The 22947-nt window shown below is 35.3% G+C and overlaps 8 protein-coding genes, 1 long non-coding RNA gene and 1 other non-coding gene across 14 annotated transcripts; 3 read left to right on the top strand and 7 right to left on the bottom strand.

Moving 5' to 3' along the window:
- Window positions 1-347: 347 nt before the first annotated feature.
- LOC662850 (endocuticle structural glycoprotein ABD-4) lies at window positions 348-955 on the bottom strand. Its single transcript, XM_968926.3, has 2 exons — window positions 819-955; window positions 348-775 (listed from the first exon to the last, which is right to left on the bottom strand). Exons 1-2 carry the CDS (start codon window positions 831-833, stop codon window positions 407-409), a joined length of 384 nt encoding a protein of 127 aa, XP_974019.1. The 5' UTR covers window positions 834-955; the 3' UTR covers window positions 348-406.
- A 1303-nt stretch (window positions 956-2258) lies between these two features.
- LOC662878 (endocuticle structural glycoprotein SgAbd-8) lies at window positions 2259-3264 on the bottom strand. Of its 2 annotated transcripts, none has more exons than XM_008196118.3 (3): window positions 3140-3264; window positions 2780-2898; window positions 2259-2733 (listed from the first exon to the last, which is right to left on the bottom strand). In XM_008196118.3, the coding sequence occupies exons 1-3, from the start codon at window positions 3149-3151 to the stop codon at window positions 2463-2465; spliced, it is 402 nt and encodes a 133-aa protein (XP_008194340.1). In that variant the 5' UTR covers window positions 3152-3264; the 3' UTR covers window positions 2259-2462. The 2 variants fall into 2 exon arrangements, with proteins under 2 accessions (XP_008194340.1, XP_064212718.1); XM_064356648.1 differs by lacking the exon at window positions 3140-3264 and adding an exon at window positions 2969-3084.
- A 2301-nt stretch (window positions 3265-5565) lies between these two features.
- On the bottom strand, window positions 5566-6111 carry LOC107398019 (uncharacterized). Of its 2 annotated transcripts, none has more exons than XR_001575018.2 (2): window positions 5917-6111; window positions 5566-5871 (listed from the first exon to the last, which is right to left on the bottom strand). It is a non-coding gene; the product is annotated as an uncharacterized LOC107398019 (long non-coding RNA). The 2 variants fall into 2 exon arrangements; XR_001575017.2 differs by having other exon boundaries at window positions 5566-5734; window positions 5917-6105.
- Window positions 6112-6138: 27 nt separating this feature from the next.
- On the top strand, window positions 6139-8291 carry LOC662906 (juvenile hormone esterase-like). Of its 3 annotated transcripts, none has more exons than XR_010334177.1 (8): window positions 6139-6379; window positions 6425-6550; window positions 6600-7133; window positions 7179-7347; window positions 7396-7574; window positions 7627-7775; window positions 7832-7964; window positions 8009-8148. XR_010334177.1 is itself a non-coding variant. In XM_008195984.3 (8 exons), exons 1-8 carry the CDS (start codon window positions 6149-6151, stop codon window positions 8181-8183), a joined length of 1701 nt encoding a protein of 566 aa, XP_008194206.2. In that variant the 5' UTR covers window positions 6140-6148; the 3' UTR covers window positions 8184-8291. The 3 variants fall into 3 exon arrangements, 2 of the variants coding, with proteins under 2 accessions (XP_015836115.1, XP_008194206.2); XM_008195984.3 differs by having other exon boundaries at window positions 6140-6379; window positions 7627-7780; window positions 8009-8291; XM_015980629.2 differs by lacking the exon at window positions 8009-8148 and having other exon boundaries at window positions 7832-7995.
- LOC662937 (pupal cuticle protein 20) lies at window positions 8195-10093 on the bottom strand. Its single transcript, XM_015980630.2, has 3 exons — window positions 10001-10093; window positions 9229-9364; window positions 8195-9065 (listed from the first exon to the last, which is right to left on the bottom strand). The coding sequence occupies exons 1-3, from the start codon at window positions 10007-10009 to the stop codon at window positions 8566-8568; spliced, it is 645 nt and encodes a 214-aa protein (XP_015836116.1). The 5' UTR covers window positions 10010-10093; the 3' UTR covers window positions 8195-8565.
- Window positions 10094-12903: 2810 nt separating this feature from the next.
- On the bottom strand, window positions 12904-13912 carry LOC662964 (endocuticle structural glycoprotein SgAbd-2). Its single transcript, XM_969032.4, has 3 exons — window positions 13777-13912; window positions 13460-13614; window positions 12904-13353 (listed from the first exon to the last, which is right to left on the bottom strand). Exons 1-3 carry the CDS (start codon window positions 13783-13785, stop codon window positions 13023-13025), a joined length of 495 nt encoding a protein of 164 aa, XP_974125.1. The 5' UTR covers window positions 13786-13912; the 3' UTR covers window positions 12904-13022.
- A 4343-nt stretch (window positions 13913-18255) lies between these two features.
- Window positions 18256-19262, top strand: LOC103312118 (uncharacterized). The gene is made up of 2 exons (XM_008196119.3): window positions 18256-18388; window positions 18454-19262. Exons 1-2 carry the CDS (start codon window positions 18380-18382, stop codon window positions 19210-19212), a joined length of 768 nt encoding a protein of 255 aa, XP_008194341.1. The 5' UTR covers window positions 18256-18379; the 3' UTR covers window positions 19213-19262.
- A 65-nt stretch (window positions 19263-19327) lies between these two features.
- Window positions 19328-20817, top strand: LOC662991 (reticulon-4-interacting protein 1, mitochondrial). Its single transcript, XM_008196120.3, has 6 exons — window positions 19328-19624; window positions 19674-19879; window positions 19925-20122; window positions 20235-20347; window positions 20396-20660; window positions 20710-20817. The coding sequence occupies exons 1-6, from the start codon at window positions 19378-19380 to the stop codon at window positions 20812-20814; spliced, it is 1134 nt and encodes a 377-aa protein (XP_008194342.1). The 5' UTR covers window positions 19328-19377; the 3' UTR covers window positions 20815-20817.
- Window positions 20818-20832: 15 nt separating this feature from the next.
- Window positions 20833-22160, bottom strand: LOC103313269 (uncharacterized). Its single transcript, XR_010334326.1, has 2 exons — window positions 21729-22160; window positions 20833-21683 (listed from the first exon to the last, which is right to left on the bottom strand). It is a non-coding gene; the product is annotated as an uncharacterized LOC103313269 (transcript).
- A 277-nt stretch (window positions 22161-22437) lies between these two features.
- On the bottom strand, window positions 22438-22792 carry Akh (Adipokinetic hormone). The gene is made up of 2 exons (NM_001114346.1): window positions 22585-22792; window positions 22438-22535 (listed from the first exon to the last, which is right to left on the bottom strand). Exons 1-2 carry the CDS (start codon window positions 22744-22746, stop codon window positions 22491-22493), a joined length of 207 nt encoding a protein of 68 aa, NP_001107818.1. The 5' UTR covers window positions 22747-22792; the 3' UTR covers window positions 22438-22490.
- Between the last annotated feature and the right edge of the window lie 155 nt (window positions 22793-22947).

Below are 22947 nucleotides of genomic sequence, written 5' to 3'. Positions count from 1 at the left end.
TGCAGGATACAAGAAATGGACCCAAACATTTGTTGCTACATTAAAGAGGTCATGGAGAGAAGAATGTTACGTGTTGTCCGTACTTAATTAACATTTACCGAGAGGAAACAACAGTTCTTGCCTTCAATAATTATCTTTGTTGTTAAAACTGTATCAGAAACCAAAAATCACATGTGGTTTTAACAATTTTTCAATAAATTTCGGTTTACCTTGACATTAGCAAGATAACAAAATATTCCTCCATTTCATTACAAAGAACATCGTTATCTACACCGTTATTTAACATATAGTGACATTTTCGGAACACTAAACTTGTTGTAGAAATGTTTTAGTGAAAAAAGTTAACATTTATTCGCTTATCCATTGATTTTTTTATTAAAAATTAAAAATACAATAAATTATTACACTAAATTTCATCAGCGCGTGGTGGCAGAGTGGCTAAATAATCCAGCGCTTTTTGTATTTCTGGGGGGATGGGTGGTGGCGTTGGTAGATGGTCCCCTTGCGGTCGGAACCCATTTTCATCAGCAGTGTACACTAACCGAATAATTTGCCCTTCGGGGGACTGGTACTGGAACTGCCCTTGCACCGCCTGGTTATCAGGCCCTTTAGGGAACCCTTGCTGGTCCTCGTAAATCCCATTCCCTGTCTCGTAAAGGTAGCTATGAGTCCCATCTGGGTTCACTTCAGCGTCCTGTCGAACGATGGGTGCGTGCCGGTTGTAGTCACCTTGTGGGGATGATTTCACAAGCGCAAGACTTGCAAAAATCAAGATCTGAATTTTTGTGAGTACGAAGCGAATTATTTTTTTATCTTACCGTAAAGCTCCTCATTGTTTACTATTTGGTGTGTGAAAAAAAACCTACATTTCAAAATTTATATTCGGAAGATCTGGACTAATAAAGCCCCCTCTTTTAGGTGAGGCAAATGTTATGTAAAATGTTATTGTGTCATCTAATATATTTTCATCTATGTAAATTTTTGGGTTTAGCTGCGGTTCTCAGGATGGCATGACTTATGTGGGACTTTCTTTGTGCAAAATTGCACCAAATTAATTATATAATTGTAAATTATATTAACGAACACTAGCTAACAAAAGAAGAAACAGTTGCTTCAATAATTATGCAAGCTTTATCAATCGGTTTTTTTTGACAAATGCTCTTTTCCAAAAATTTTTAAAAATGATGAGTAACGAATTACGTCATATGTAGTCTATGTCACATATCTGGAACCATTATGTGTATGCAAACACAGATGTTGTAACATTTTAACTTTCGTCAATATTCTTTCTTTATTAGTAAGTCAGTAACTGGACGTTTTTTCCAGTCTTTAATGATTTAATTTGTTCCCACAGCGACTTTGTAGTTCATTTTAGGAATGCTGTTTTCTCTCCAAATCCAAACAGACACCTTGCTGTTTATGCGGCTTATTAACATAAATTTATGAAAAAAATAAAGATCGGTCTCACAGACTCTTGAGAAACTTATCATTATATTGTTTACAATGAAAGTGAAGTTTATTTAAACACACGTAAATGTATTAGTAAGGTCATACCAACGTTCACGACCAGTGTACTCTGCTATTAAACACAAGAGATCAAACAATAATAAGGAAACAAAAAATGTTCTATCATTATTTCACCGTTAAAATTCATCAAAATTTGATACTGCCTAGAGCAATCAGCAACTGCAATTACTAAAATTTAGATTCGATGTTCTTTATAAATTCCGTAAAATCCAAAAATGTAACTAATTTGCAATAAATTTTATAAATCACGTTTTTATACCTAATTAGGCACAAAAATGTCGCCAAATTAAAAAATTTATTATTTTTATGCGTTTGGAGTTCCGCTTGGTTATTAATCGCCTATAAATATTAAAACATCTCTAAACTCATCAACAACGATAAATTAGGTAAAATTAAATAGAGTTAATTTTTTACTAATCTTTCTCAAAAATTATCCAGTGACAAGCTATGCAAATTAGCAATTTGAACGCCAAGACAAAACAAACACTTTGGAGAAGGTTTACAACACCTTTTTGTGTCAGCAGCTCCTGCTGCGAGTATCTCATTTCATCTTCCGTAAAAATCTTCGCAGAAATTATATCGCGCATTAAAATACGTTATGCAAATTGCACTTCTACAAGAACGTTGAAATCTCCCAAGAATCGAGCTAAATTATGGCCTCTTGGCCCCATAACACCGGTAGTTTAAAATTCCACTGATTCAAACATGTCAAGGTAAATAATAAAAATCAGTTCCAATAGAAATTTTATTGGCTTTTTGGCACAAGAGTCGCAATAGACAACAATGCAATCACTCCTTGTGCAATTCATAAAAAAATACAATCCATAGATTAAAAAACATTCTATACAATCGAGTACAAAATAATGGCATTGTTTTAGTCTAATAATACCTGAATAATTTAATTACATGTCTTTTAAATTCGATTTAACACAATCCTATCGCCTTGTGGGTTCGGGGGTTGAAGGAAGCGAAGCCAAGTATTCGAGAGCTTTTTGGATCGCTGGTGGAATTGGAGGTGGAGTGGGCAAATGCTCGCCCTGGGGTTGGAATCCGTTTTCGTCAGCGATGTACGATAGTTGGATCACTTGGCCTTCGGGCGACGTGTACTGGAACTGTCCTTGGGCAACTTGGGCTTCCTGGTCAGCCTGACCGGCGTTTTTCAGGAAACCTTGCTCCTCAGCAGTTATACTGTTTCCGGTCTCGTAACTGAAAAAAATTTTCAGGCGAAATTCTCGCACTGGTAATTTCAGACCTGTATTTGTATGAACCGTCAAAGTTGACTTCCTGTTCCTGCCGAAGGATTGGGATAGGTTCGGTGGCGGGTCCTTGTGGTGCGGCTACAACAGTAGCGACCAAGGCAGCAAGAGCGAACTGGGAACATTCAGACACAAATCGTAAATTTTACGATAAATTAATGTTTGTGACATTTTAGCATCATTACAGGAATTGTTGTGGTAATTGCAAACTGTTTCGTCATTTTCTGTACCAGATGTAATTTTGTATGATTATTCCGGAATCAAATAATGTTAATAAAATTGAACACAATAATTATTTCACTTGAACTGGGAGCAGAAAACGCACAAACGGCACCACAAGGCACTAAGATACTTACAACCACTTTCATTTTGCTCGTGGTTGATAATCCAGCACAATTAACTGATAACTAAGTTCAAGACGAGATAAACCCAATATTTATACCTACGATGTTTACGAATCTACCCCCACCCACGCCCTGGTCCTAACCAACTCCTGTGAAGCTCATCTTCAAGACAGAACTTACCCCCCACTTCCGCTTAAGGTCATAAGTCGTATTTACCCAATTTCTTTTCTTGTGACTTTAGTTATTCGAATTACCGACCTTCGGGTTTCGGCAAATTAAGTTTGATCGCAGTGGGTGTCAATTACACACAAGACAAACAAATTAATTTCTACCGTTGTGCAATTATTACCTTGATTCTTGAAATTTTCGCCGAAATATAGCACTTTCGTGAATGTTCGATCAAGTTACAAGCCATTGTTGCTTATCAAAAAATTGTATCAATTGGAGCTATTCTTTCACTTTTGACCAAATTTTTGGGTCTTGATTGGCGATTGGATAACCGTTACCCAATTCTGATTTGAATTTCAAAAATTAAGAGATAACAATCAATTTTGTATTCATGGAATAATAGAAGATTTGAATGTAATCTGGTTACACATTTGTGCATTCTATGTTTTTATGTAACTGATCTGGTGGCCCCAAAGTTTCAGACATCGAACCTTAATTATTTCCTCTTCTCATTCAAAATCGAAATATAAATGTCAAATTAAGATTGTCTAATGATGTGATTATTAGGTACTAATTAATATTTAAACAAAATTTTTAGTACAATGGACTTGCATAACTTTTACGTAAATTATATGCCATAATATATGCATTAAAAATGATAGCGCAACAATAATTGTCTACAATTTTAACTAGGTAATGGAAAAATAATTATTTGCTTTAGCATCCTTTAAATATCATCACGCTCAAATAAATTTATTCCAGTCAGATGTAAACAATATTTATTTGTGATTTGTGAGGATTTGGAAGTGTTAAATGCAAATGATTGAATCTTTAGAGAAAAAATCAAAAATAAAATTGTAAATTTGTCTTGTACCAATTTGTTCCTAATTAATAAACACATTTCCTCCAATTAGCCTCATCTCCGATTAACCTTTACGAATTTCCCGGGTTTTTATAGCATTATTTAAATAATTGACAAAGGCCAAACACTTTGTTTATCGGGACTTAAATATTACATCATCGTCCACTCATGACCCAACGGTCACATTTTGTAATACGACTCAATAACATTTTGCCTATTCCACACTATGGGATTCTTCAGTTTGCCATAAAAAAAGAAGATTGCATGAAGATTAAAAAATACGTGTAATTCTTTTCCTGAAGAACCTTCAACTTTAATTTCATCATTACAGTTATTTGTGCACATACAACACATTCACTGGATTCTTAATAGATGGGTAACGTCATTTTGCATTAACGTATCAATTTCAAATCATGAAAAACGGCAAGTTCTTTTGTGTTTGGAAAGAATGGCCTCTGCTTTTGGCAATCCTTGAAATCGTCTAACTGCTTAGTGCAACATCCTGAACGTGTTCGTGCATTACTCCAAAGAAAGTAAAATTCATTTCACTGCTCTACTTATTTTAATTTCATTGAACTTGACCGCCAGTCAAGTGGATTCTCGTACACTGACCTACAAAGACCGCAAACTAGTTTAGCTGAAGCTAGCTTTCTTTCATGAATTATTTATGTGTTTAGTATAATTATCAAAGTCTTTATTACATAATTTATTGTGCTTTCTAGTACCTTACGCATTTCTTTTTCCCACCGTATCATAAATTTATTTCTATATCCTAGCACATTTTTCAAATTTTGCAACAATCTTGGACCTTTATCATGTGTATAATTATCTACTTTAGTCCACTAATCTTAAGTAACGATCTTCAACACAAACGTATCGTGATCGCATTGAATGGTGTAACTGTTCTTAAATCAATAGATTCAATTGGTTTAACATGGATTGTGCTTAAACCATGCTTGACATATGAAGCAACAAAATTAGACCCCTGATCCTATTAAACGTTATGTAAAAAATTTGCTACGTTTCTAAATCTCTCATATGCAACTAAATGCAAGCCATTGTTAGCTGTACAAAGCTCCAAATCTGAAATGGGAAACGTCGTCCGAAAGTCACGGAATCGGCGTTATATAAGGCACGATTTTTAAAATTTTAACAATTTAATCTCCTGTATTGACAAGTCCAGTGGGTGTTCTGTTTGCATCTCTGAAATTTTTGCGAGAGTACTAATAAATTTAGTCGCGGATTACTTTTGTTACGCAACTGTAATCTCTTTCTGTAATGTCACGCCCACGCAAAATATAACAAATACCCAGGAAGTCTGTAACCTACATCTCCAAACTTATGTGAACTTTGTTGCAATAATTCCAGTAAGCTATGATTCGAAGGATGCCGCAAGGATAATGGTAAATTAATACTTTAAATCATCTTTTATTTCGCATTTTCTCAAAAGACATTTAGCAAATAACCATTACGTCTTGATGTGTCACTAAAGTGGGAGTGAACGCATCACCTTATGCAATACGATGGCGGGTCATTGGTCATAGTTACATGAAAATTTCTTTTGTAAAAATCAATTGCTAAAATATTTCAAAAATAATTATGAAAGAACTGATTATTGCAAATGATGCTTAATGTCAGAGAATTTGTGTGTCCATATTGTACTTCTCTAGTCATTAAAAAAGCAAATCCTCCGTTCCAGTTAAATACCATAATCCTGCTCTTCCATTAAAACGATTGCGACAATCAGTGGAGCACTCACCTTGATGCTTATTTATACAGTGACTTTCTTGGGTCAACAGCAGCCACTTTAATAGTGTCATCAAGCAGACATCCAATCTTGTTTTACAAATCACCAAAAGAGGTATTAATCTTAGCCGGTGAAGCCAATTAGTGCAAATTCAATACAGAAACTAAAATTAGCCACACGAAAATAAATGTGTCATGTAAATAATGATTTTTAATTTTCTGATCTTCAAGTGTAAAGATAAGATATGAATCCGAATTCAAAAGTAATCATAATCACAAATCTAACCATGAAGTTCATACTTCTTGTATTATTTAATTTAGTTTCAACTTTTGCAAATCAGGACCTGAATCCTGAAATATCTACACCACTCGGCAAGATACAAGGTTCCACCCTTGTCTCAAGATTAAACGAAACTATTTTTGCCTTTAGAGGAGTGCGTTATGCACAACCACCTATCGGAGATCTTCGTTTTAAAGTGAGTCATCTCTAGTTATTTTTTGTAACGAAAACTTGTGTATAGCCCCCAGTCCCGGTAAACAAATGGTCAGGTGTTTACAATGCCACTAGTGACGGTCCTGTTTGTCCTCAACCAACCGATGATCCTGTTTCTGAAGACTGTCTTCTTCTAAATGTCTACACCACTGAAGTATATCTCCTACCTTTTCTTTGTATTTCAAAAAAAAAAAAAATTTTAGCTCCCTGATAATGACAATAAGCCAAAACGCCCCGTCATTGTCTACTTACACCCAGGTGGTTTTTACAGTGTGACAGGTCGTAGTGACTGGGCTGGGCCACAATATTTCACGGACCATGATATTGTTTTGGTCACTTTTAATTATCGACTGGGGTCTTTAGGTTTCATTAGCACCGGTGAGGATGCTCCAGGAAACAACGGATTAAAAGACCAAGTTCTGGCCTTAAAATGGGTGAAAAATTATATTGAATATTTCGGGGGAGACCCAGATATGGTTACTTTGTTTGGCTACAGCGCTGGTTCCTGGAGCATCACTCTGCATCTGGTATCACCCATGTCAAGTGGTTTGTTCCATAAAGCCATAATTGGAAGTGGCTCAGTTTTGGGGCAATGGAAGTTACCTCGAAATCAGCTAGAATTAGCCAAAAAGCAAGCGAGATTAGTGGGTTGTCCTGTGCTTAACCCTAAGGATATGATTGCTTGTTTGAAATCAATTCCAGCGGAAGTGTTAGGAAATTCTTTGGATGGGTTTGATGTAAGTCTCGGGTTTTGAATTATATGTAAATTACAGTTAAATTAGGAGTTTTCGTACGATCCTGTAATTGTGTGGTATCCGGTTATTGAGGACGGTTTCGGGCAAGAAAGGTTCTTAACCGAAGACCCAATTAAAATGTTTGAAAGAGGAGACTTTCAAAAAGTCCCAATTGTAATTGGGGTGACAAAGGACGAGTTTGGCAACAGGGCCTTTCGTATGTTTAAGAAAATCGATTGGGGTTTCATTCATTTACAATTTTAAGCTATTCTTCTTAATGCTACACTAACAAATGAGTTAAGCAATGATTTTGAAACTTATGCCCCGATTTGTTTTCTGTACGAACGTGAAACAAACAAATCCAAAGAAATAAGTGCAGCTCTGAGAGAATTTTATCTAGGAAATGATCCTTTAACTAACTCCTCTCTTCAGGGCATTGCAGACGTAAACACCGTTAACTTTTTGCACAAATTTTATAATTTATAAGTTATTTCAGGCATTTGCTGATTCAATTATAGGTTTTGCTGCAAACAGAGCTGCCAGGCTAATATCGCTAAAAAATTCTGAACCCGTTTACTATTACGAATTTACTTACCAAGGCCGTTTCAGTCATTTTTATCTTCCTGACAGTAATAATACCATTCCGTATGGTTAGCTCTTGTGTGCCAAATAAGTACGTGTTTAAAAATTGATAATTTTAGGTGTGGTTCATCACGATGATTTGATTTATCTGTTCTATATCTCGGCAATGTTTCCGTTTTTTGACGATAGTTATCCCGAGAGTGAAATGGTGGATAAACTGACTTTAATGTGGTCAACTTTTGCCAAAACTGGGTCAGTGCGTTTTTTATTTAATTATAAAATAATTGTCTTTCCAGTTATCCGATTCCTGAGACGGGCACCATTCTCGCAGGGATAAATTGGGAACCCTTTAATATATCCAGTAACAAATATCTGGAAATTGGCAAGGAGATTGTTCTTAAAGAGGGATTGTATCAGGAGAGGTACAATTTCTGGAATGAATTATTTCCGATAAGAAAATTATGTTTTTGAAATTTTGACTGGAGAATTGTATTGTAAAATGTTTTATTTCTTGTAAAATATTGGTAGGTATATGAAAAAAAAGCCACTGGTATTTTTATCAATATATTCATGTTCGTATGTATTGCATTTATACTTCTTCACGTAACATTAAAGTATTATAAATAATTCCCACGTCAGGGATACAATGAGACAGAGGGTAAGGCAGTTATAATCACATCTTAAATATTCAATATCCAGTTCATAGCAGTCGTCAACAATACATTACAGCCAACATTTAGCAGTTGAAAATTTGTTACTCACCTCCATTACAAATAACAAATCTACAACGAGTTCAACATTGTTTATGACAAAATAAATAAATGGTTATGAAGAATCAATGAATGATACAACCCTAGTACCTATACCCATTCCCACCGCCGCCATTCCCGCCCCCATTTCCGCCCGGCCCCCGAGGATACCCTCCATTGCCACCTCCTGCAGGCGCCCCCCCGTTCTCATACCCGCCGCCGCCGCCTCCGGCCGCTTCCTCGGCCGCGTTTTGCTCCAGCGATTTCAAAATCTCCTCCGGAATCGGGGGCGGCGTCGGCAAATGAGCCCCTTTGGGAACAAACCCGTTCTCGTCAGCCGTGTACTCAATTTTGATCTCTTGTCCATCTGGGGCTGTGTAAGAGAACGATCCGACTGCAGATTGCGCTTCGTTCTCACTACCAGCGTTCTTCAGCTCTCCTTCTTCCTCGACTTTGATGCCATTGCCGGTTTCGTAACTGAACTTGTAGCTGCCGTCTCCGTTGTTCACGTTCTCGTAGGATATGATGGGAATTGGTTCGCCGCCTCCACCGCCGCCACCGCCGCCGCCACCGTTCGGGGCGCCGTAGACTGGCTTGGGGCCGCCTGGAAGTAAAGCGTGATCACAGGGAAAAGGTGTTGTTTATGTCTGATCGTGACAGATACATGTCGCTTGGGTTTTGTAACGTGAATTTATTAGAGTTGTACACGCACAAGAGCTGCTTCCTTCACTTACTGATTTATGACAAAATTTTTACCAAATAATTACCATTTCCACCGTTTCCACTTGGTCTAGGTGCTGTTAGTCCAGGACCACCGCCTGCCCCCCTGCCTCCATTGGGGGGCAGATATGTATTTTCTAATCTAGCTGCCGAACATATTCCTATTACAAATGAAGTAAAAACCTAAAAATAAAGATCATGCTAATACAGTTAGGTACAATGAGTTTTTATTTTTTCTTAAGTATGTATTTTAAGAACTTTTGACTTCTAAAATAATAAGATGACCTATTAAAATAAAACGAAATACCAGTACACAATGAAAGTTTGTGCTTTTTTGTTCTTGTGATTTTTTTTTTAATAGTCACATGAGTTTCCAGTTTAGATCAGTATAAAAAAACAACCACTACATTATTTTAAAATACTTATAAAAAACAAGAGTAGCAAAGAATAATACTACCCCTAGCAATTCTAAACTTATTAAAAAAAAAATTTTGACACCCTCAGACTGTCCAAAAAAAGACGTTAAAGAGTTCAAATATTACAAAAACTTAATAAATGTAACAAATCATAGTTTGTTCAGCTCCTGATCAAAGCATTACAGAATTACAGAATAAACAAAAAATTATCAATAATTAAAAAATGTACATCAGGTTAAAGGTTCCTATAGAGTATGACTTTAATTTCCGAAAATAACATCTCCTGATGTTTGATAGTCTTCAAAATTTTTAATTCAAAGTTGTGTTAAGACAAAAAATTAAAAAATCTTTTTTGTCAACATTATAGACTCCACCGTCTTCGCTTGCTTATTTCTTTACTCACCAATTTCATATTGGTTGTTTTTCCTAAACCACTATAACAACCACAACATAAGTGTAACTAATTGTTTAAGAAGAAGAGTCTCTTTATATAGTTACTTAAAATCTAAGTAAGAGACAACCACCCCACTCTGAAGGATTAATCAGAACAGTGAAACGAGATCATCTCCTTCAAGAAAATAAAAGTGAGGATTCTTCACCATTACCCCGGGTTGTTACCAAAAGAGCCTTTCTCTACTGGAATCTATTTATTTGGTTTTTTTGCTAATTGCAGCATGTAATCAAGCATAAATCACAATTAATTACCGATAAAGTTAGATAAGTATTTAGTAGACACATTAGGAAGTCTGGGTAAAAATTTGATGGGACCATCGATAAAATTGGCATAGAATTTTAAAGTCAGTTGAGTAATTGTGTTTTAGAAGAAGCCTCAAATGGTCATCTGATTCGATGTTAACAGTTATTGTTTCTTTATTTGATGGATTACTAAATGCCCGTACCTGGCCATAAAGTGTTAATGTCAACGAGGTCTTTAAGACAGTTAATTAGACACTTTATATAAAAAATGAAGCGCACTTTTTCCAAACTATTGGCTGTAGCCAATTACAAAACAAGTCTCGAGAATGCCGTTCTCGTGAACGTGCCAGTCCTAATTGGGTTGAAAACTGATTAAATCATGGCTCAATTCATGCAGGTGTATGTGTGACAAGTCTTTGTCTCTGAAGAGTGTCAGTTCGAGAGTTGATAGACTATCAAAGACGCCTTCACACTAAACTAACCACCCATTGTTCTGCGGACGCAATTTCAAAGTGCAGACATAAGTCGTCTAGTTCGTGCACGTGTTATGCAAAGGGTAACTGATGCACTGAAATGCTTGCCTTCGACGACAGGTTCATGAGAACGTTCCTAAGTTCAAATGAGCTAACCTTTGGTGAACAATGCGCTCTACATAAGTTGCCAAATCTTGCGATTTGGCCGCGATGACACTCCTCGTGCGCTCTTGTCACTTGAATCCTCCAAGTGGAACGCTCCATTAATTGCACAGAAGCTCGCTGTTTATGGATCTATTATCGGAATTTGTTCTTTGATGTTTGAAGGTCGCTTCCATAAATCCGGTTAATAATGGCTTTCGTATGACAGAAATACATTCAAATAGGCATCCTGTTGAGCCAATAACGTGAAACCACTCCTTGGAGAAGCACCCTCGAAGAGGAGAATTTTGAAAGAGGTCGTCTTGCTCAATTAATACGCAACAAACACTACATATACAAAATATTTAACAGCATATTATCTCAGTGGACTGCATATGATACCAGTGTAACCATGTCCCAGTTACCGACTAACTAAAGATGAGACTCTTATGCAATTCCAAGCAGGTCATCTTCGAGTCGGTTTACCTCTTACGGGTTGAGATCCGTTGTCTTGTACAAGACCACTTTCATTCGTGGCTATATATAGCTGAAAATCGTTAAAGAACGCATTGATACATCTGCTCAATTGAAGCCAATTCATAAAACGCGCGGAGTTTTTATCCTCGAACCATTATTAAACAAATAATCGAGACTACTTGTTTGAAAAAATTTTTTTTTCTTCTTTTCATTAAAAAAGACCGTGAAAATACCACTTTAAATCGATCTCTACTAAGAATAAACGAAAGAAAAGTTGACACCACAAAATACATAGTTCTGCGAATTCTACCGACTGCGCCAATTATTATCTAACAGACAAAATTTTCGAAAAAGAAACTGCACAGAGTAAAGTAATAAATTTAGAAAATTTTCATCTTTAAGAAAAAGTGGGTTAATGTTTTTAATCCGAATAAGTGTATTTTTATGTAGTTAATTCCGAATAAAAAAATAAACCATAGTGAAGTTCTGAAGCACAAAAGTAACTTACGCTGACTGGCTTCTGAGACTTCTAATAAGTAGTTTAAATGATTATTATTTGATAAAATTTTGAAATTTAACAAACGATTTTTCGAAATCTTTTTTTTATCAAACAAACTTACTGCAGGAATTATTTTAGAATTCTAAATCAGTATTATCTCATTATACTCGTGTTAACATGCTACATGAATAAGAACTTTAAACTGGTTAAAAAATTGAAGTTTTGGGAAGCTTTTAAAGTTAGAATACGAAAAACTTTGTTTAGAATAAAGTCTTATTTTGGGCAAAAGTTATTATTGTCGAAGATAAGATTTAGGTAAGTTTAGAAGGTATTTATTATGTAAGAAGAAAATTTGTTTTAATGGGTAAATAAATATTACTTATTTATTTATTATTTATTTTATTTTGATCCGTCTCTGACTACAGTATATGTTGGCAGAAACTCTCTCTGTTAACTACTAGATATGCAACTAAACTTACAACCTTGCATTACAACTATCTATTTACTATAACTACATAATTTCATTACTTTTGAATAAGCACCTCAAAATCACGGTTTTTTTTGTTAAATGTGCAATAAACAATAAGGTAAATGGTCCACTTTTTTTGAACTAATATTATTTGTTGGTTTTGTTAATGCGAAAGAACGAAAATATTTTATTCAAAATAATAAATAGACTAGAAAATAAAAAACAATGTCACATTTTGTACATTGTTAGAAAAACTTTTTTTAATTTTTGTTTAATTTTTATTTTGTATGTATTTAGCAGTTGATAATTTCAGTTTTGATGCCACATTATTATTGCTAATTTTATTATTGTTTCGACACTATTGCTAATTTCTGATATCTTTATCGTTAAAGAAATGTAAGAAGAAAAGATCAAAAACAAAAATTGTAATAAAATTTGTGATTTTCTCCGTTTGTTCTTTCAGAAATTAGTTCTGAAATAATGAAATTCCTTGTTCATAATATGCATTTTGCGTTGGATCATCCTGTGTATTATTAAATGAAAGACACCAGTCCTGTTAAAAATATTTATTAAAAAATGCTATAAAAATATTTACAACTCGATGTCATAAACATGTCACTGGCCACTGTTCTCAGTTACAAAACAATAATCCTACTCTACGTCAACGCCCTCAAAAACGTGAAAAGGGCCTGGGCTGCTGATACTGCGGCCGATACTGCGGCTGATACTGCGGCTGATACTGCGATTGCGGATTTTTCTGCGTTTGTGCAATCAAAGCCAAAGATTTCTGAATCGCCTCCGGAATCGGCGGCGGCGTGGGCAAATGCGCCCCCTCAGCCCTAAACCCATTCTCATCAGCAATATACGTGATGGTAATTGGAGTACCATCAGGTGCTGTGTATGAATACGAGCCTTGAATCACTTCAGCTTCTTGATCTTTGACACCGGCATTTTTTAAATATCCTTGAGCTTGAGCCTGTTGGCCGTCACCGGTAGCATAACTGGAATAAGGAATCGCAATTTTATGGTAATTTTTAGTGGCATCTTGACACGATAAAAAGATATTGTTATTTTGTACACATGTCTGCAGAGAATTTTTTTAATTACCTGTAGCTAAATGACCCATCAGGGTTTATTTCGTTGGTTTCGGAGACAATGGGGATAAATTTGCCGCTGTATTGGGGGTACTGCTGTTGGGGCTGTTGGTAGTAGTTACGCTGGGGGGCGGCCAACGCAGCCGCCACCAAAGTTGCAAAAATAAACTAAAAATATTAAAGAATAAAACTTTTTTTACTTTCTTGTTTTGATTTTTTTTTAAGAAAAAAAAGTTTACAATTATTAATTGACAATTGACTTGACTATTTAACAATAATTTTTAAAATACACTGAAGATGTGACGACCGCAAAGAAGTGAATCCACTTACCATCAACATATTTGAGAGTATCCACAGATTTCAAAAACACTTATTATAACAGTGGTAATTCCTGATGGTTCATCTAGTTTATATAAAGAACCCCCACCGTCGCTCTGGTTCATCCCAGACACACCCTACCCCAAACTATGCATCCATTAGACAATAATCTAGAAGGTCATATTTACATCTCTGAATTCCGCAGAAACAATTATTGCAATCTAAGTTAAATAAACAGAAACACATTTCGTAAAAATTAAAAATGTAATTAATAGAAATTAATTCATTATCGAAATAGTTAATCATCCTGAACAAAACTGTATAAACGAAAATTATGTGCAAATTTATGCAAACTAACTGCTACTTCATTTAATTTTACGCTCTCTGGTGAATTAATTATTTAACTTTTTCGCACTGATACAATTTGTATGTATATTTAAAAAAGCAAGGATGTTTTCTTGAAATTGTAAGCGGTCTCATCTTTATTTCAGTGAAGACATTTTCGACTACATCGGTTTTTATCTAATTATACTTTATTATATTCAATTTTTAGATCATCTCCTAAACGGTAATTAATCTACCAAAATGTATAATTTATCATACGAAAATGGCGTTTCAAAATTACTTCTGTTTGAAGGTTCTTAAACCAAAAAAGATAAGGAATATAATAAGTGTGTTAAACAAATAAAATACAACAAAAAATGCATTAAAACTATTATTTTATTTTTGTATTACTGGTATTACTCGTAAAACGATTGGCCAATAATTTAAAATAAATAAAAAATATATTCTTTCTGCATCTGTAACCAATAATAATCACCCAGAATTCAGCGTTTCGTATTAATACTTTATTTTTTCTTAATGTGTCTATGTGATTTTCTTCATATTTTTTACAATTACTTTATTAATTTAATTCTGTCAAATTAATCGCCGAAATTATTTTTATTTGTTATACCTACGTCATTCAAGCAATATTTTTATGTTTTTAGGTATTTTTTGTTAAAAAAATTTACGCCTCGTTTGATTGCATTTTATTAATAAATAAAAAATAATGTGGCAATTTTAACATGACACTAACCAATACTGAGCATAATTGAATGTTAACTAATTGCTTTCGTAATCAGTGCTTTCAATCTTTCGGAAAAATAAAATACCTATTATCAAAAAACTCCACCAATTACGACTGAAACTTGTTTTGACGAAAAATGTTGGCCAAATTGTAAAACAAATATTTTTAATATTTCAATTAACACATTTCCACATTGCGTCTTTTCTTCTTTTCCCAAATTATATTAGAACACTTTCGGCGAAAATTCAGTTACGTTACCGCCGTCCTTGAGATTACAAAATCGAAATAATAGCAATTGTTCTATAACCTGAAGGTCTAGTTTATGATTTGAGATCTCAATCGCTGAAGAAAGAGTTGAAAGCGGCGAAATTGTAATATTGTTGCCAAACCCGAAAAAACGTCTAATTATTTTTAAAAATTGTCGCAATAACTCAGTGATTTATGCTTGGGGAATATTTGTACGAAGGATGGAAATGTAGCAGTGTTATTACGTGTGAACACACAAAATGTCTTGAAATGGAAACGCAGATCTTTGGAGATGTACAAATTCACCTTGACGGCGCACATTTTAATATTTATAAGTTGTTTGATGATATATGTATTCCAATTTTCAAAAATTCAGTTACACAACGAAACAATGTATTTCGTTAATATTCATCATCCAAGCTTGTTTTCGATTTTTACGCATCCTGGATGGAATAAACGTGCTGAACCACTTAAAAAACGTTTAATTAATGGCAGGTGTTGCAAAATCGAATCGAAGAAAATTCCAAGAAGCGAGAGATTGGCAAGATGTGGCCTTTCCGTCGGTTTGGGAAACCAAATGACCATTTTCCTTATCAGGAACATCCGTTTCAGAGTTGATACATCTTGAAACAAATCCGGTAACCGCAAAGACCAACGACCATGTCGATTAAGTTCGCTTTCAAGCGCCGATTTTTTCACGATTGGTCGAAACCCACATGAATGCACGACCTGGATGTACCATCTGCATCTTTGTTATTCAAAAAGCTGAGCCTAATTATGTATGGATTGTTAAATTGTTTTTACCATGAGTCAGACGAGTTACGACATCAAATGTCATCCTCCAAGTAGGCAGTTTCCTTGGAGGAAAACGGAACTAGCCCTACTACATTTTTGGAACCCATCATTATTTAAATTACACCCCACGTAAAATAGTGCGGTTCAAATGGCAAGATCCTGACTATTTTAGCCACAACCTGTACTTATCTCAATTACACAATAAAAAACCGAATTGTTTTCTCCTCAATTGCACTAAAAAGTGAAAAACAATGGTCTTTATTGTGCGAATTAATTCGATTGGGGTGATGCAAGTCAAAACTGCATTCTCATGCATTTATCGGACCCGGATTATCCCAGGATTTATTAAACGCGAGGATTATAAATTAATTGTAAACTCTTATATAATTATAGTTCTACTTGATGTGACTATAATTTTCATACGATCATTACGTTATTATGGAAATTTTAAACAAATTGCTTATTGTTTCACCCAATCTCTTGACAATTCATTGACAATGGTGTCACTTGGGCCCATTGTTGGGTCATTTCTTGTTGCGTTACATAAGGAATAGACGATATGACATCTTTGACAAAAATGGTTACTTAACGTTCCTTCATCCTGTGGTCTTATAAATTACATTGGGTTTGCTTGTACGCCGTAATCCTCACAATTTGTCGTGAAAGTGTAAGTTATAATAATTTATGCGGAGCAAATGATACGTCTTGCGAATTTATAACGCCCTTGTTTAACGTGATCTATCATGAAGAGGGCATTTTCCCGATACGTTGGCCTTATCAAAATAATAATCCTCTTTGTTGCGTTACATTTTTTATTACTACACTTTTCTCTTTCCCCACGATTTCAAAATTTGCGATTGATAATCAAAGAATTAGAAATTGTGTGATTTTTTCGCGTTACAAAACGGTAGCTTAATGACAAACATAAAGAGGTATTCCTCCGATTCAGTGGCGAACAACCTAAACGGATCTTGGCAAATTTTGTGAGATATTGTACCATTGTATGCGTATATTTATTGACCTGGAACCGAGATAGAATTGTTTAATGCATCGGTCAAGGTGATAATTAACAAGTTGAAAGTTAGTGAACTGAAATGGGTGGTATGTGTCAGAGCGACAAATTTATTTTATGCAATAGATGCAAATGGGATGGGATGTGTCGTCTCATTTACCAACACCGCCCTAGAGACATAGGCACTGTCACGAATGGGTGATGGTTGCATATTAACGGCTGCTACCGAGGAATTTCAATGTTTATGCAAAAAATACCGATTTTTGCATACATAATACACCTACCTACACGTTATGAAAGAAAGCATTTTTAAATTAATACACACATTATTGTCTATGTAATTTTTTTAGTACCTAAAGTCTTTGGGTCTCTACTTTACAACCAATAATAATTGTACTCCGCGTTTTAAGTCTTTTTCTGTCTTTTAAACTCAAATGATTTAATTGTCTACCTTTTATCGTTTTTAACATGCCTAATATTTTTACAGTAATTTATATACACAGTGATTATGATTTAAAACGCAAGTGGGAAATAAAATGTTCACTCTTCTGTGTTCTGTAGTATTTCTTTGTCATACCCTTCAAATGAACAAGATAAAATAATAAGTAAATTAAAGAATATTTCCTATACAAAATTTTGGGTGAACACTGTATGGTCTAACATTTCAAATTATTATCTAACATCAGTGTCTGAAGATATGGGAGCGGCCTTTTCCGAAACGTTGCTTTATGAATAAACAGTAATGCTTTTTATTTTTTTATTGTTCCCGAATACATTCTACGAAAGAATTAAAAAAAACAACAAGAAAATTTAATTTTTTTTTATTATTATTATTTAAAGCCTAGCAAAAAATTAAGTAGGTAATTATCGAAGAGTAAATAACCGCAGAGAAAATCATTGTACCAAGTTTGGAAAATCAGAAGAAATCCTGGAGAAATCTTGGAAAATTATTTTAAAAAATCAAAAGATGATATTCCAGAAGATACCAGAAGATAAAAAAAATCACAAAAAAACATAAGTAATTCAGAAGAAATTTTCAGGAAAACTGAAATTTTGCTGTTTAGTTGTTTAAAAAAAAATTTCTTTTTTAGGTGTGACATTGCACCTTTAGCACGCATTATCTTTAATAACTTTAAAATTATTTGTAAAAATAATTATTTCATACAATATTTTTTCATACTTATATTAGGTATATCTAAGCATTTTTTTTCATTTTTATAAATATTTTTTAATCTCGCCCATGATTTTTAACGAAAAACTGATTGAACAATTGATTGCAATACAGTTTTCGTACCTAAAAGCACAGTTCCCGTCTAGGTTCCAGTGTGAAATAAAACTAAAAACTGGTAGTTATTTCTTAAACTCATTACTTTAACGACTCATCAGATTATGATCAAAATAGTTCGAAAGTAGTTATTCTAGCCCTTGGCAAACGAAGACACTATAAAAGCAAATCGATTCCGTTTTACAAACAGAACCAAATTGAAGACACAATGAAAGCTGTAAGTTCCAAAACATCTTAACTTTTTTTTATCAAAAAACAACAAACAAATTTTACTGATTTCAGATAATTGCTGTAATCTTTGCCTTCGCCGTCGGCTGTAACGCCCTCTACCCTCTCCCCGAGCCCGTGGTACCCTCAGTCGTCTACGGAGTCCCCGAAGAGCCAAAAGCCGTCATCACCCCCATCACAACCGACTACGCTTACACTTTCCCAGCCGTCCAACCCGTCGAAGTCCACCACGAAGAAATCGTCGCTCCTGCAGCCCCTCTGCTAACCGTCGAAGAACCCAAACCCGTTGTCGCCCCCGTGGTACCAACCTTTGTGCCACCCTTCGCACACCCATACGCCTACCCATACTCTCCACTCCCTCACTTCTACAGCAACCCATTCCTCCCCAATTACGCCCCCAGCTACCCCGTTCCCTTCCCCGGAAACGAACTTTTCGTACCCCCGCAAATCCACGCCCCCATCTATGTCGCCCCCGAAGAACAAGTCGCTCCAGCACCGTTCTCTTATGCCTATTCCTACCCTCATATCACCACCCCGCATTTGACCTACGCCGCCCCTGAACTGCACCAACCACTTGCTGATTTGGCCGCCGCTCAAGTTTTGGTCTCTTCGTATAATTACACCGTTTCGGCTCCGGCTTTCCCCACTTTTGTGGGGGCAGCTCCTGCTGTTCTTCCTGCCGTTCCTGTGGCCCATCAGGAGCCTCTTGTGGTCAGCTACGACTACCACATTCCCCAAGTGGCTGAGAAGGTCGTCGTGCAGGAAATTCCCGCTCCTGTTGTGCCACAGACGGTCTATGGGCTCCCACAATAAATAGTAGAGTGTTTAACAATTTTGTAATAAAATACTTCAAAAAAAAAATACTAAGTTGTTTTTTTTTAATTCAAATTGGCGCTTGTGCATAGCAAGTTGCAGATACAATAGCCAGGCTGAGTAGTTCAAATGTTCCAAACATAACCCAACAAAAAAACGTCAAAAATGTTTCAAAAAATTATAAACAAGGCGTTTAATTTCGCTTTAAAAGAGTATCGTGGTGTTAGTACGAACGCAGTTCGGGTCAAATTACGAGAACAAAATAAAGCAAATGCCTGGCAAGTCCATTCTTATGGCGATATAAGTGAGCTCCAGTTTGGAAAAATTCGTATTCCGCAAATTCGGCACTCGGACGAGGTCTTAATTAATGTGGAAGCGGCTTCTCTGAACCCTATCGACAACCTAATGCTAGGTACTGTGCTTTAATTCCCTATTATAATGAAATAATCGACGCTATTTAGGTGGTTATGGGAGAACCTTGTTTCAAATTCCCCGAAAATTTGAAATGGAGCTTCCCCTAGTGTTAGGGCGTGATTTTTGCGGCACCGTTATTTACAAAGGTCTTGAGGTTGGTAGTTCATTCAGTGTGGGTGATAAAGTTTATGGTTTTATACCCATTCATAAGCAAGGCACTTTTTCGGAAGTTGTGGTTGCGAACAAAGCACATGTAAGCGTTTTTCAACACGTAACACATAATTGACGGTTTTGTTAGATTTGCAAAAAACCCAAAGACTTGACAGAGGCCGAAAGTGCCTCTTTAGTCTATGCAACAATGACGGCCTGGTCTGCACTTTATCTCTTTGGTAATTTATTGGTCAAGGGTGCCAGAGGTTCCAGAGTATTGATTTTGGGGGCTTCTGGAGGCGTAGGAACGGCGGCTGTGCAGTTATTAAAGTCTCAAGGTTCCATTGTAAGAAATAAGTGGCCCGTGACTTTGAAATTAAGTTGGCAACACTGAATTACTAACAGTTGCACTTAATTTCAGCCATAGGCCACTTTGATTACTTTATTTTTGCATCTAGGTGTATGGGACTTGTTCAACTGATGCTATGCCGCTGGTTAGGTCTTTAGGAGCTGATTGCATTTTCGATTATAAAGATTCAGATTATTTAAAAAATGTTGAAACAGGGGGATTGTGAGTTATTTAAAAAAAAATGCAATAATCATCATTTGAGAATTTTAGTTATCACATTATCCTAGACTGTGCAAAATTTGGCTATGAAAATATACCAAAAACGTGGAAATTTGGAACATATATTACGCTAAACTCGCCCTTGCTTCTAAATACGGACAAATATGGACTAGTAGGGGGGCTGTTGAACAGCGCTGCGACTTTTTTGTCTAATAATATTAAACCACCTGGTGAGAAAAGGTGTCTCATGTGGGGATTTTTTGTGCCTTCTGGAAGCGGATTTCAGTTCATTAATAAATTGATCACTGATGGACAAGTATGCAAAAAATCATATGCTTAAAAGTTTTTTTATTGTAATTTTTTAGATCACTCCTTTGATTCATAAACAGTTTAAATTTGAAAATTTACCAGAGGCTTTCCAGGAACTCAATAAGGGACATTTGAGAGGAAAAATTGTTGTTACGTTGTAGATATATTAACAATAAAAATTATTAAAAAATATTTGTTTTTATAACAACATTAAACTTTATTTCAAATAAATACACTAAGCAGTTATTTCGTATCAAAGTGACCTGTGACTGAAATGAAGTTAATGGCATTTGAGTTCATTTCAGCCATAGGCCACTTTGACCTGAAATTTCCTTAAAAGCGTGAGGTAATAATGACAAGCTTGGTTACATGACTAGATACGTTTCTGATTATTATTTTTTTCAACTATTTAACTGTGTTATGGACTTTTACGTGTTTATTGACCCCATGTCTGAACTTGGTCTGGAACGAGCACAAGGGACATTTATACACCGTTTGTAGCGGATTATGATCCATTTTTTCATGCTGTGCCAAATCCAGCTTATTCTTGCACTCAAAATCGCATTCATTGCACTTGTAAATATTGACTTTTATCACCTTGGGAAGCATGTGAACTTTCATGTGGCTGCTAAGTCCATTGTTCCACTTTGTCTGGTAGCTACATTTGGGACATTTGTGCATCTTTACGCTCCCAGGAGGGCTGTGCACTTTCATATGATTGCTAAGACTAAATTTCCATTTGGTTGTGAATTTGCACTTCTGGCACTTGTAAATTCTTGCCTCCTCAGGCGATGAATGAATTTTTTTAACGTGATTTTTCAAATAACATTTCCACTTTGTTTCAAACGAGCACTGGGTGCAATAATACGTCTCAAGACTGTTCTCCAATTTTAAATATTCCTTCCATGACTTGTCGATGTGATCAGACGGCGGGGACAGCACTTTTTCATGTTTTGCGTATGCTGGGGGTCGGCCCCTTCGGGGCTTTTTGTATTTTGTTGGTTTTTTAATTTTGTTTCTCTCATTATTACTACAAAACGCAACATCATCCAAATAATAGAAGTCCACGAGTTACCTGTCACAGTCGTCATTGATTTCTTCTTCTTCGATTTTTATTTCCGATTCTGATAAAATTTGCTCATCCATTCGCTTTTAAACTGTGTGGAAATGATTATTAGAAAATGTAAACACCAATGTGATCTATGGCTTGTAGTTCGTTTGATCGCATTTTGTTAAACCTACTGCCAGTATAACCGAAAATTTAAATTTTAAGGGGCTGCTTCTAGGCCCTCAACTCAAAGGCTTTTATGTGATAGTTTTTTTGTATCTAAATTTAGACTACTTTAAGTACGAAAATCGATTAAGATTTTGGATGTTAAGAGTATTTTTCAGGAAGCTGAGCTCTTAAATTTTCATTATGCACTTTTATTTGACTTTCCTTCATTAGACTTTGTTTAAATAGTATCTCGTTTAATAATCTAGATAATGCCACTTTAAAAAAGTGGTACGGAATAATGGAATAATTCTGCATCTTACGGAAAAAGTATTATTATATAAATTAAAAGAAATTTTTTGTATTTATTTATCACAAATAATCAGATTTAGTGATTAAAAAACACTTTGCGGTTTCATCTATTTTCACTTTATTGTTTACTTGTCGAAACAAATTCAGTGGCTTTTCAACATGCTCTTATTACTAGAAAATTCACACTACATTTTGATGAGTCAGTTACAATGTGTTATAAACTCAGTATATTTATGCTTCAAAAATAAATAATAAGTAACACTGAAGAATTAAATTGACACATGGGCATAAAATAAACGGTTTCGATTCGTGTTAGTTTGAGAACTTCTCACAGTCCACTAATTTCTGCGCCTCGTTCTGGAAGAAAAATCGCATGAGAAAAAAAATTGCGGTAGTTGGCAAATACCTGGATAATTTTGTATATCAGCATAATCGTGTCGACGGACTCTTTGCATCTGTTGGATTCGCCTTCTGGTGCGCGTTTTCCCCAATTAGGTGTGAAATTTAACTGGGCAGCACACAAACCCACAATGGTGATTAAGAGAACTGTTAACAACACTCGATGCATTTTCTCAACGGGATTATTTTTTTTAACTAAACTTCAAGTTTGGAAGCTGTCGACTGAATGACGTTTTGTGAAGAACAACATCGAGCTTTTATAGCAAAGTCCGGTCGAGTAATTGACAAACCTCTCCAACCAACCGCCGCCCACCAAATTAATTAAAGAAACCCTTTTGTAAATATCAAAACACCATTTAAGAATCTCAAC

The sequence above is a fragment of the Tribolium castaneum genome, chromosome 5 (genome assembly GCF_031307605.1).
Source record: "Tribolium castaneum strain GA2 chromosome 5, icTriCast1.1, whole genome shotgun sequence".
NCBI classification, from domain to species: Eukaryota; Metazoa; Arthropoda; class Insecta; order Coleoptera; family Tenebrionidae; genus Tribolium; species Tribolium castaneum.
The sequence above is the reverse complement of the archived record's forward strand: the minus strand, read 5'-3'. Positions and strand labels throughout refer to the sequence as shown.

Bases quoted from the DNA above. Each gene is read 5' to 3' on its own strand.
- LOC662878 (XM_064356648.1), bottom strand. From the start codon at position 3,004: ATGACGAAACAGTTTGCAATTACCACAACAATTCCT. The intron at 2,899-2,968 runs GTAATGATGCTA...GAATGTTCCCAG, and splicing joins CAATTACCACAACAATTCCT to TTCGCTCTTGCTGCCTTGGT. The intron at 2,734-2,779 runs GTCTGAAATTAC...AATTTTTTTCAG, and splicing joins GACGGTTCATACAAATACAG to TTACGAGACCGGAAACAGTA.
- LOC662906 (XM_008195984.3), top strand. From the start codon at position 6,149: ATGAATCCGAATTCAAAAGTAATCATAATCACAAATCTAACCATGAAG. The intron at 6,551-6,599 runs GTATATCTCCTA...AAAAAATTTTAG, and splicing joins TAAATGTCTACACCACTGAA to CTCCCTGATAATGACAATAA. The intron at 7,348-7,395 runs GTATGTTTAAGA...TACAATTTTAAG, and splicing joins GTTTGGCAACAGGGCCTTTC to CTATTCTTCTTAATGCTACA.
- LOC662937 (XM_015980630.2), bottom strand. The intron at 9,066-9,228 runs GTAATTATTTGG...CTTTACTTCCAG, and splicing joins AAGTGGAAACGGTGGAAATG to GCGGCCCCAAGCCAGTCTAC.
- LOC662964 (XM_969032.4), bottom strand. The intron at 13,354-13,459 runs GTAATTAAAAAA...TCCTTATTCCAG, and splicing joins GATGGGTCATTTAGCTACAG to TTATGCTACCGGTGACGGCC.
- LOC662991 (XM_008196120.3), top strand. From the start codon at position 19,378: ATGTTTCAAAAAATTATAAACAAGGCGTTTAATTTCGCTTTAAAAGAG. The intron at 19,880-19,924 runs GTAAGCGTTTTT...CGGTTTTGTTAG, and splicing joins TGGTTGCGAACAAAGCACAT to ATTTGCAAAAAACCCAAAGA. The intron at 20,348-20,395 runs GTGAGTTATTTA...TGAGAATTTTAG, and splicing joins AATGTTGAAACAGGGGGATT to TTATCACATTATCCTAGACT.
- Akh (NM_001114346.1), bottom strand. From the start codon at position 22,746: ATGCATCGAGTGTTGTTAACAGTTCTCTTAATCACCATTGTGGGTTTG. The intron at 22,536-22,584 runs GTATTTGCCAAC...TTTTTCTTCCAG, and splicing joins TGATATACAAAATTATCCAG to AACGAGGCGCAGAAATTAGT.